This window comes from Eumetopias jubatus, unplaced genomic scaffold (assembly GCF_037043125.1).
Source record: "Eumetopias jubatus isolate StellerSeaLion01/CBP00866 unplaced genomic scaffold, mEumJub1_p1.0 scaffold_17, whole genome shotgun sequence".
In the NCBI taxonomy this organism is placed as follows: domain Eukaryota; kingdom Metazoa; phylum Chordata; class Mammalia; order Carnivora; family Otariidae; genus Eumetopias; species Eumetopias jubatus.
The window spans coordinates 54,652,506-54,664,146 of record NW_028274823.1 but is presented as its reverse complement, the minus strand read 5'-3'; the positions used below and the strand labels follow the sequence as shown (position 1 = coordinate 54,664,146).

The window sequence follows — 11,641 nt, the reverse complement described above, 5'->3', positions numbered from 1 at the left end:
CAGATCCTATTAAACCATCTCTTTATTCTCCCAGGTCTGTATCACTCTCATTTTGTGGAACACAGAGGTAGGTCTGGGACTCTAAAGAAACCACATACTTGAAATAAAAATAAAAAGAGTATTGTTGCTCATCCCTATTGGGCTGTCATGGTTTTTTCCCAATTACAGTGCTTTCTGAATACCACTGAAGTGCCCTCATGACCCTTAGATCTTTTCTTGATGTGTTCACACAGAACCAGGCATACTATAACTACATCTGGTTTCTCCCACTTTCTTCTGGATTCTAACATAGCCCTTTATTGTATGCCATCCTTTCAGGAATCTGTAACCTTTGATCCACATATTCCTCAGCCCATTCTGTTGTCATCTGGAAACTTTATGGCATGCTCTAGTTCTGTGATAACTGGGTAATCCTGGTCATCCCAATCTCTAATCAGCTACACAAAGAGAGCTAACACTAGGGTCACCAACTACTTCCTACTTCCTAACCACAATGCACAATAGCTTCTTAGCTTTGCCCACATATGGGCCAGCACATGTGTTTGTGCATGATTGTCTTATGTACTATTGAATAATTATGTCTTTGTATACATGTATGAATATGGTCTCACGGGTATGGGTGTGGGTGTATAAGCAACCAGAGTTCAGGCCCGGTCTTGAAGTCTGAATAATGTTTAGTACTTGACTTTAATTAGTCTCTGTGCATTGTTAGCCTTAGTTTTCATCTGCCCTTAAATATCAGAGGAAGAATGAGTTCATTTCCTTGAAGTTTATTGACTGTTACCGGTGGTAGAGCAAATTCCATAAAAGAGCGGGTTCCATACAGAGCAAGTGGAAGGGGAGGTCTGAGTTGGTGAAGAAGGATGCTTGGAGTGGGGACTTGGAGTGAAGACTAGAAAGACAGGTATCTCCCTCTTTTTTCCCTCCATTCCCACAAGGATACTAGATTTACAGTAGGGGTATCCTGCTTAGCATTCCCTTTCCAAATTGGAACCTGATAAGAGAAAACTGATGCAAAGTAGAGGAGGAAACACCTCACAGCTCCTCTGTTTCTCCATCCAAGGGGATGCCAATATCCACGTTGTAGTCTACTGGCTCCCCAGAGCTCATCCAGGGAATAGGGGTTCGATTGAAAGAAGGCCTGTTGGAGAGGCTCTGGTTGTAGAGGACCAGGGGTTCACTCAGTAGGGGCCCCACATCAAACTTGGGCATCTGGAAGGTCATGCGTTTGGAGGCCTTCTCATATCCACCATAAGGCATTGCCGTCCTGAAAGGGAGACACATTATTTAATTAAAAACCAGAACAAGGGGCACCTGGGTGGCTCAGTCATTAGGCGTCTGCCTTCAGCTCAGGTCTTGATCCCAGGATCCTGGGATCAAGCCCTGCATCAGGCTCCCTGCTTGGCGGGAAGCCTGCTTCTCCCTCTCCCACTCCCCACAAAAAACAACCAGAACAAAAGGAACAGTTTTATCAGTAAGGTGTTACTGTTTTGAGGATGGGGAAGTCTGTGAATTTTAGTTTAAGATTGTTCCTGCGGAGTCAGGCTCCATGCTCAGCGGGGAGTCTGCTTGTTCCTCTCCCTCTCCCTCTGCTCCTCCCCCCACTCATGTGGTCTCTCTTTCTCTCAAATAGATGAGTACAATCTTTATTTTAAAAAAAGGATTGCTTCTGCACTTCTTATTCTTCTTCTCCCGCAATTCCCCATTCCTGGTTTGCTTATTTCCCCAGAGCTAATAATGAGAAAAGGAGTCTAGTTGGTACTGGATAGAGAGTTTCATGGAGAGTTGTGACTCAGACACTATAGACCCAAGGGTCTGAGATTAAATTACAATGTAGAGACACCTTCCCCTCCCTCCCACACACACAACCCCTACCCCATCTCCAGTGGATAGCCCTGGCCTGCTGAGAGGAATTAACATAGCCTGGAAAATTCAAGTTTCTCAGGATCAAATGCAAAACACTTCTCTAGTGCTTCCCTATTCTGTTTTCACACAGATCTCCTACCCACAGTCTAGAGAAGCCAAATTCCAAAAGAATAGATGCTTAAGCCTTACTAGAGTATAAAAAAATAGACTCATACTAGAAGAACAGTAATGGAAGCCTAACCTTGAATGAAGGGAACTTTAAGAGTCCTCTAAACATGAATATATTGTTCCCTTTTTTAAAAATTTCTTATTTGTTTGAGAGAGAGAGTGAGAGAGTGAGAGCACGAGCAGGGAGGGAGGTTCAGAGGGAGAGGGAGAAGCAGACTCCCCACTAGTAGGGAGCCCGAGGTGGGGCTCGATCCCAGGACCCTGGGATCATGACCTGAGCCCAAGGCAGACGCTTAGCTGACTGAGCCACCCAGGCGCCCCTATATTATTTCCATTTTACATCAAGGCAACCAACGCTCAGAAGTAGGGTGATTTTCCCATGACCAACAACCTTAATAAGTGGTGGAGTGAACTAAAATGTTGCCCCCCAGCAAACGTTTCCTTCATCATACTGCACTGTTTTTCTGGGTTAGAGTGAAAAAAGCAAAGGCCTTCGATGAGGGCCCCCATGTTCCTTTCCTCCCTTCTCAGCTTCTTTCTGGAACATGTGAACCAAAGTCTCCATCCCAACTAAGGACACTGTGCCACACGCTGGAATGCAGCTGGTTCCTTCTTCACAACCCCTACCTGTTGAAGGATTTATAGTGGGGGAGTTCAGGTTTGGCCCCATAGGCCAGCAGGTCGATGCCAAGCTCCACTTTTTGTTGAGGGTCAACCCCCATGGCTCGCTCCCATGGGGAAATATAGGTCTTGAACACAGTGATATGTTTTCCTTCTCCACCTGTCTGGTCTCCTGGCAGCCACGGGAGAGAAAATTAAGTCAATAATAACGGTGAGTAGCCAGTGGAAGTTAGTCTTATACCCCTGCACTAGGGAACTTGTTGGGGCCAGAGATCAAAGATATAACATCCTGGTAACTGTGCCAGTTTCGTGGAATAATGATAGCCTAAGTTCAGATCTGTGACTGAAACTGAAAAGCCAGAAAGGCTGAAAGACAAGGTTTCTGGGTGAAATAGACACATCTCGGTATTCTCCTGAGATTCCATCTCCAGAGGGTCCATCTAGGTATCTCAGCAGGCCTCCCTTGCTCCCTAAACCCGGTCTAGGCCTCATTCCTGGGGACATCTCTGCTCTAGGGACCAGACACGTTACCCTTGGGTAGGGATACTTGCCTGTTCCTGTCTCACCAACCCCTGCTGTCCCAGCAGCTTCTCTGTCAGTCTGGCCCCCGGGACCACCTGTACCCCCAGATCCAGATCCAGAGCCCTGATGGTGCTGCTGGTCAGAGCCATACTGTCTGGCAGAGCCATTGCCCCCTGCCTGGCTTCCACTGCTGCCCTTGCTGTACGAGAATCCCTGACCAGCTGTGCCCAGCTGTCCCCCAACTGTGGGAAGGAACTTCTGGAAGCGATCCTGAAAAGAAAGGACAAAGTGAGGGCAAGCTTAGGCAATGGGTATGGGGAATAAAGACACGGGTATGCATAGCAAGGAGGAAATTATCAGAGAGCACGGCTAACCAGAAGACACTGAATCCTCTGAGATCCCCCCTGCCAATAGGTGGACAGTGGATAGCCTGGCTGAGAGGAATTAAACTCTCCTTAAGGGATAGGACCCCCCTCTGGCTCAGTTTGTCCAATTACACCTTAAGATGGGGGCAACTCATTCTCTACACTTTCCTTTCCCATCCTTATCAAGGCAAAGAGGACCAAGATTTCTGCTCAGCTAAAATTTAAAAGGATGGGGTTGGGACAGAGAACCCAGGTTTAATTTGAAGAGCTAGAGAGATCTCTGCTCTCTCCCCTTCTTTAATCTTGTCTAACAGACAGAGGTCTCTTCTTTCTCTTTCTCTTCCTCTCCCTTTCTCCTCTTGGTGCCTGTTGAACCAGGACCTCCTTACCGTGAAACTGTAGCAGGTAGGGGGAAGGGTGACCAAAAGGGCAACCCTGGATTCAGCCCCAAAGCCTAAAAATAACCCCACCAACTCCTTCGGGAAGCTCTCCTCGCCACCCCACCATGCACACCCCTCTGCTCCAACCAGTGTAACCAGACCCAGCCAGGGACAAGGGCTTTTGGCCTCCTAAAGTTAGATATGACCAGCTCAGCATTTTTGCTCTGCTCCTACATAAGGACCAATGACAGACACTCCTGCCTGTGGCCCCATGTAGGCATCTATTTCCACTTTCCCTTGGCTGCCCAGTAAAGGTAGAGGGGGAAGAAAGGTAATGGAGAAGATCCCCTCCTTCTCAGCTATAACATCTTGTGCCTGGCACCCTTCCAATCCCTACTTCTCTTGGAAAAAAGATCCTCACTAGGGGACATGGGATCTTAGAGGATAGTTTCATGGAGTCCTTAGACAGACCCTTTAGATAAAAAATGGCTCAAGAAGGAGATGGTTATAAAAAGCACTTAACTCTTTCTAGGGTTGCCAGATTTATCAAATACAATTATAGGACACCAGTTAAGTTTGAATCTCAGATATACAACAAATACTTTTTTACTAAAATTACACTCCAAATATTGCATGGGACATATTTATATGTAAGAGACTATTCATCATATATCCAAAATTAAAATTAAACTGGCATCCTGTATTTTTAAAATTGAATTGAGTTGAATTGAATTTTTATGGCTCAAATATTTCATGGGACATGCTCTACTAAAAATTATTCATGCATGTCTCAACTTCAAAATACAGGACTTGGTGTCCTGCATCTTCTCTGGCAAACCTATCTTTAACACTTAGCCATACAGGGAAGGAATTTTCTCCCTGAGGATGTGTACTCTTCACCCCTTCCCCTTCACTGGCTCTAATACTGAATTTCAGAGGTGGGCTGTAACTCACCCTGGAGCTGTTGGAGGTTTAATATATCTGGGGACTTAATAAGCTTATAAATTTGCAAGTAAGGGAGGTTAGTGGTATTTGGAGATTGAGGGCCTACCAAGAAGCTGTCAGAAGAGGCACTAGGCTATGAGAATTGTAAAGTTCCAAACTTACCATTGAGCTGTCAGAGAAGACATCAGGGTGGTTTTCATAAATAAATTTCTCTACCCGCATCTGCCGCAGTTTGAACATCTTGGAGCCCCTATTAGTGAGCAGCGACAGCTCTTCCAACATCACATCCCTTGGGACACTGATCTTCTTGCCCAGATTCAGGCCTGAGCTCTCCCGTCCACCTTCCAGGGAAGTGGGGAGAAAGAGACAAGGAGAAGAGTAAAGTAGGGTTTTCTAGGCTCAGAATACAGACGCCATCCACAATTAAGTGTGTGACTCCTGCAGAGATCACAGTGGGAAGGAGATACTGTCCGTGACATCTGGTCAAATTGTACCTTTGTGAGAGATTTTTATTTCCTGGGTTTGGAGCTGGAGACGATGCATGGGAACTGGGGTGCAGAGTGGAAACAGTAGGGATACTAGAGTGGAGAGGGTGAATGAGGCAGAAGGGTCAGAGGCATGGGGTACAGGGCAAAAGGACTAAAGGAACATCATAGATGGAGACCATTGGGGAAATTATCGCATGGGGGCAAGTCCAAAGGCCAACACTGTGTGGAGTTGACCATATCTAAATACAGATTTGTCGAGGCGCCTGGGTGGCTCAGTCAGTTGGGTGTCTGCCTTCAGCTCAGGTTGAGCCCTGCATTGGGCTCCCTGCTCAGCAGGGAGTCTACTTCTTTCCCTCCTTCCCGCTTGTGCTCTCTCACTATCTCTGTCTCTCTCAAATAAATAAATAAAACATTTTTTTTAAAGTAAATAAATATAGGGCACCTGGGTGGCTCAGTTGGTTAAGCGACTGCCTTCGGCTCAGATCATCATCCTGGAGTCCCTGAATCGAGTCCCGCATTGGGCTCCCTGCTCAGCGGGGAGTCTGCTTCTCCCTCTAACCTTCCTCCCTCTCATGCTCTCTCTCTACCATTCTCTCTCTCTCTCTCAATAAATAAATAAATAAAATCTTTAAAAAACATAAAAAAATAAAAAGTAAATACAGATTTGTCTTAACTCCTTTTCCTTCTCTTACTCTCAGTGAACTCTGGCTACAGACAGCCTGTAGGTATTGGGAGAGCTCTTCACATGCTTATACTCCTACTGCCCCCCAGGAAAAAATGCCTGAGTATTTTTCCATTTTAAGTGCTTACACAGGCTCTCTAGCTCTGGGGGGAAAAGCAAGGAAGTTAACCATTTATTGAGACTTTGCCGTGTACCAGTCTCCATCATATATACTCTCTTCCTCAAATGTACCTCACTGACCTGTGAGTCCTGTTGTCCTGGACCTTCATTGGGTGATATGGCAAGGATATTATTGTCTCAGGTTACAAGGTGAAAAAGGGTGGAAGGGTGAGCGGTCGGTGTTGAATCCTTTCTCCATTTTTCTTCCTGCCCCCACCCCCCCGAATTTCTCTTGTCTCTTCACACCTCTTCACCTGAAGACATATATAACTTTATGATTTTTCTGGGACTCTTGGGCCTGAGATGCTCTTAACAAGAAGTCCCACACTAGGTAGGTGCAAACATGCCATACCTCCAGTGAGTTCCATGATCAGCTTGCTGGATTTCCTCTTCTTGTTGGGGGCTGGGGTTCCTGAGAGCGGCATCGTGGAGGCAGATTCAACCTAGATAGGGTGAGATGGGGGAGTTGGAGGATGGACAGGAACTGGGAAGGGGGAGTATCTACAGTAAGGCATTACTTCTTAACCTGGGGTTAAGGGTTTCAGGTTAAGGGCTTTCATGAGATTTTTAAATATATATATATATATATCTCCAAAAAAGTGAAAACCAATTGCTTTAGGGCTTCTCTTTTCTTGGAGGCAGGACAGAAAGTATAGATGCACCCTCTGCTCCTACCGTCTACCAACCTCTTTTCTGCTGTTTAAATGGAGCTCGTACAGGGATTAGGAACATAGTATGCATTGGGGGCAGTGGGTAAAACAAACAAATAACACACAGGGCACTGCACCCAGGTTTCATTGGCTTGGCATGACTTTAGATTTTTATTTTCATGGGGATCTCAGATTGGGGTTGTCATTCCAAACTCTGGTCTCTCCTCAGTCTTCCTCAAGCCCCAGTGGGGCAGAAAAATGTTCTGCCAGGATTGAGGAGATTCAGCCAAAAACATTCTCCATAGGAAGGAGAGGTTGTTGCTCCCCTATTGGGCCAGCTGGAGTGTGGCCTGGAGGTCACAGCAGTGTTCCTTGCTCCTTTTCATGCATTCCTGCCCCAGACCCCAGAGCTAGAGTGGAGAGAAGAGCCGGGGGCATTTGAACTCTGACGCATGTCAATTCAGCAATATCATAGCAGTGGGGAATTGACGGGGGGCAGGAACATAATAATAGCATCTGGCAGTGGAGGGGGACAAGCTGGGAAAAGATACAGACTCCAGCCTCTCCTTCACAGAAGGTGGCACTCAGCAAAACACTGTCTTCTGCTGAGTCCTGTTTTACAACACATCTGCAATTCTACGAACTTAATGAGGTATGCTGAGGCCCGACTCCAGGAACTGCTAAATGGGCATTCACTATACCTCTCTCAGCCCTAACCAGCTAGGTTCTTTTTTTTTTTTTCCCATCCAGCCTCTCAGACCCCCTTCTTACTATTCCAGTGCCTCCTCCAACATCTCCATTCCTCCCACCCTCCTGGGCCCCTCTCCTTCCAACTCTGTGGCTCCCCTGAACTAGACAGCTGGGAACAGAGCATAGATAAGGGAGGATCAAGGGTCACAATTGCAGACACAGACAGAGCAGTCAACAGAATGGGCTCCAGCCCCTCTGGCCATAAAGCTGGAAACTTACCGGCTGCTCAGGCGGTGGTCAGCTCTCCCTGGGGTCCAGCAGCTTTGGAGGACTGAGCTGCTGTGACCGGAGAACCCGAGCTGGGCAGGCGTGGGGGCAGCACTGGCAGTGGGGGAGGGAGGGTAGTTATTAATAGAGATGATGAGTACAAGCAGCTCAAATGGCACTGGGGGTACTGAGACCCTGGAACCAAGATCCCGCCCTCCTTGCCCAGAGTCTCAGGAAGGGGAGGAATGACCTTTGGGATTCTCCCACTAAGCTGTCTGAGCCAAGGATCAGTCTGCCCAGGGAGTCCCCTTTCTTGGTATCTAGAGTCTGAGAACCAAAGAAGCATTCAGGGAGAAATTGAAAACTGAAAGGGAAAGAGGAAGCAAGCAGAAAATGGTGGGTAGGAATTCAGAGTGGGAGAGCAAGAACTTGGAGAACATGTCTGGAGAGCCACTCAAAACCATTCCAGGCTGGAGCTGGAGAGACATGTGGGTGCATTTTGGGAGTGGGAGGGCTGAAGGTGCTATGTTTGGGGAAAGGAAGTCTGTACACAATGGAGCTGCTCATGGACAGTTCCTTGATGGATTGGTCTTTCCTGAAAAGCCAGATCTTTGCAGGATAAGGAACCAAATTAACCAAATTCAGTGCTTCCTATGTTGTCAGGGATGATGTGGAGAAGACTTGACCAATTTTTGCCTTTTCATCCCCATTTGCTGTTGGGGTACTCAGTTTGGCCTGCTTTGCAGGATAGATGTTGATGTCTGAGAAGTACATGTATGCCAGGTCCATACATTCTGGGGTTCCCACTTGGGATTTTCTTCAAAGGGAGCACACACCCCATAGGATCTAGATTGTCCCATTCATACTCTTCCAGAGGATCCCCTGGGCAAGGGCACAAGTTTGAGAGCCTCCTTGAAGGAAGCCTGTCATTTACCCAGACCTTTCCTCAGTAGCTGCATGGACATCCTGGATCCTCTTCCACCTGCTCAGATTCTGGAATCAGCTGCAGCTGCACCTCTGTTGCTGTCACCACCATCCTTGTTGTGGCTGCTTTAGGAAGTGACTTTGCAGCTTCCGGAATGCCCCTGTCACTCTGAGCTCTCCACTCTTCCTGACCATGTCCTTTTCCCATCCTGAACTTTTCAGGCTCAGGCCAGGGACTGAAAGATCATCCAACCCCCCTCTAGCTGGCTTCTGCCCAAACCAGTTTAGCCTCCAGATCCCTCATCTTTTGTCTTCCTTCTCCATTCCCTCCCAACCCAAAGAAGCAATTAGAAGAAAAAATAAAAATGGCAAATGGTGATTTTGTCATCACCACCATCCTACTCTCAAAAACAAAACAAAAACAAACCGGAATTTTGGTCTCCTATGATTGAGTGGATGAAGACAATATTCAACCTATGCTCAATGGGTCCTTCCTTTGGAATTCTTTTTTTTTTTTTAAGATTTTATTTATTTATTTATTTGACACAGAGAGACAGCCAGAGAGGGAACACAAGCAGGGGGCAGTGAGAGAGGGAAAAGCAGGTTTCGCAACGAGCAGGGAGCCCGATGCAGGCAGCGACGAGCAGGGAGCCCGATGCAGGCAGTGACGAGCAGGGAGCCCGATGCAGGCAGCGAAGAGCAGGGAGTGACGAGCAGGGAGTGACCAGCAGAGAGCCCGATGCAGGGCTCGATGCAGGGCTTGATCCCAGGACCCCGGGATCATTACCTGAGCTGAAGGCAGACACTTAATGACTGAGCCACCCAGAGGCCCCTTCCTTTGGAATTCTGAGGCCATACTACTACCTGGGAGCATCAGGGTCCTGGGCCTGGTTATTTGCACAAATATGCCCCCTGCTGGAGTAACTTTCCTTCTCAGAAGTCCTTAATTCTAGCCTGCCTCCGGTGCCTTCTCTTCTATATTAGACTCAACCCACACTGATCCACCCTCTTTCTCCTCCCCTCTCCCACCCCACCTTCACCTTTAGGCATTGCTTTCCCATGGAAACATCGTTTCCTCCAGAGAGCTAGGAAATGATATTGGCAAAAGCTCAGAGGGCCTTTCCACTCCTCTTGGTTCCGAAATTGAGGTCTTGTCTGGGAAGCATGAAGCAGGAGACAGAAAAGGGGAGAATCTGGATGGAGAATGTAGGGAGAGAGAACCAAAGGGGATGGTGGAGGTGGCTAAATCAGAGTGGGACAGAACTGGTAAAGAAGAGCAAAAGACCAGGGGGTGAAAGGCAAAGGGTGAAGAATAGGGCAGGAATGGAGAAAGAGATCAGGGAAATGGGTTAGAGAAGAGGGAGGAGAATCAGGATTTGGGTATAAAACTACGAGAGATGATGGCAACAGAAGGTTTGGAGCATAAGTTTATTCTTGTGCACAAACCAAAGTACTGTGACTCACACTCAATATGCAAAGGAAACGATCAATCCAGATCAAGCAGCAAACGTGGCTGGCTGGTGGTGGTCATGGTGAGAGGGGAGTCCATACCCATCTAGGATCAGAGATCAGGACCCAAAGCTGGAAAGGAATAAGAGCTAGGGTGCAGGGGATGGGACTGGACTGAAAAGAGATTATGGCTCTGGGTATTTCCTTGCCCTTTCCCAGGTCATCATGACAAGCTGCAGAGGGTAGAAGGACAGACTCAAAGGAGGTAGAACAGACACTACCTATTCTTTCAGCACTCAGCCCACACTCTCACATCCCCCCACCATCATCTGTCCTCACTTTAACTAATGCATTCTTCTGTCTCAAATTTTTCCCTAATCCCCCTGTTGTACATGGTGAGTTTCTTGAAACCCAACTCTCCTGTCTGCCAACACTGCACTCTCCCTCCCCATGTTCCTCCCTGTGGTTCAATCAGTTTCATTCATTCCACTCTGCTCCTGGTTTCTGCCTCACTTTCCACACCATGGCTCTTTTCACCCTCCTCTCTGTCTCAGGTGCATGAGGCAATGAAGCCAATGGATTTTTCATTCCAGAGGAAGTTTTCTGGCTTTCTTTTTCACTTCCTGGATGCTTGTAGCACAGCATGGGCCTCTTAAGTTGCTAACTTTCTGAAATCCTGACGAATAGTACTATGTATGTATGCATGTAATCTCTACCGCCCAGTGTGGGACTCTAACTCACAACTCTGAGATCAAGAGTCGCATGCTCCTCTGACTGAGCCAGCCAGGCGCCCCCTGATGAATAGAATTCTTAGTTCTGTTCCTGGTCTAGCTGTTATAACTCAGCCCTTATAAACTGCCCCAGCCCTTCAGGTCTTCTCATAATCTGTGAGTTTCACAAGATGCTGTACCGCTGCTACAGGCACTGGTCTTTAATTCTAGTCAATCTCTCTCTCCCCTCTAGACTATCCATGAGGGGCTATCTGACCCTTTAATCAGTACAAAGGGAAGACCCAGATTGGGTCTTTATTTAGACCGCTCCTCCTACTCTTGCCTCAGACATAAGAACACATCTGTGCCTACACACACGCACACATACGTGTCTAGATATATGCCAGCCAAGCTTGGGAAATGAGAGTGAGGAGTAGCAAGCGATTTAGTGCAGAGATCAATTCAGTCCCTTTGAGGCCTACCTGATGGTGAGCTTCTTGCCTGAGGTCTCACTAGTAACTTCTCTGTGTGCTTCTCACTGAACATTAAAACGAGGCTCACAGAAAAGCACAAATGTAGAGAAATAGAGACCAGTGGAGGGGTGTGGGTGGAGATGGGACACCAACTCCAAAACTATCTCCGGCAGGAGGGAAGTTAGCCTCCAGATGCCTGAGATAGGACAAGGGATGGGTAGGAGAAGCAACTTTAGGAACTGGATGCTCCACCTCTCCTTGGTCCTGGGAGCTGTGCCCTGC

The 11,641-nt window shown here is 47.4% G+C and overlaps 1 protein-coding gene across 1 annotated transcript; it reads right to left on the bottom strand.

The window, feature by feature from the left end:
- Positions 1-1,035: 1,035 nt before the first annotated feature.
- On the bottom strand, positions 1,036-6,621 carry MYOZ1 (myozenin 1). The gene is made up of 5 exons (XM_028109643.1): positions 6,549-6,621; positions 5,030-5,208; positions 3,207-3,447; positions 2,662-2,827; positions 1,036-1,267 (listed from the first exon to the last, which is right to left on the bottom strand). Exons 1-5 carry the CDS (start codon positions 6,619-6,621, stop codon positions 1,036-1,038), a joined length of 891 nt encoding a protein of 296 aa, XP_027965444.1.
- Between the last annotated feature and the right edge of the window lie 5,020 nt (positions 6,622-11,641).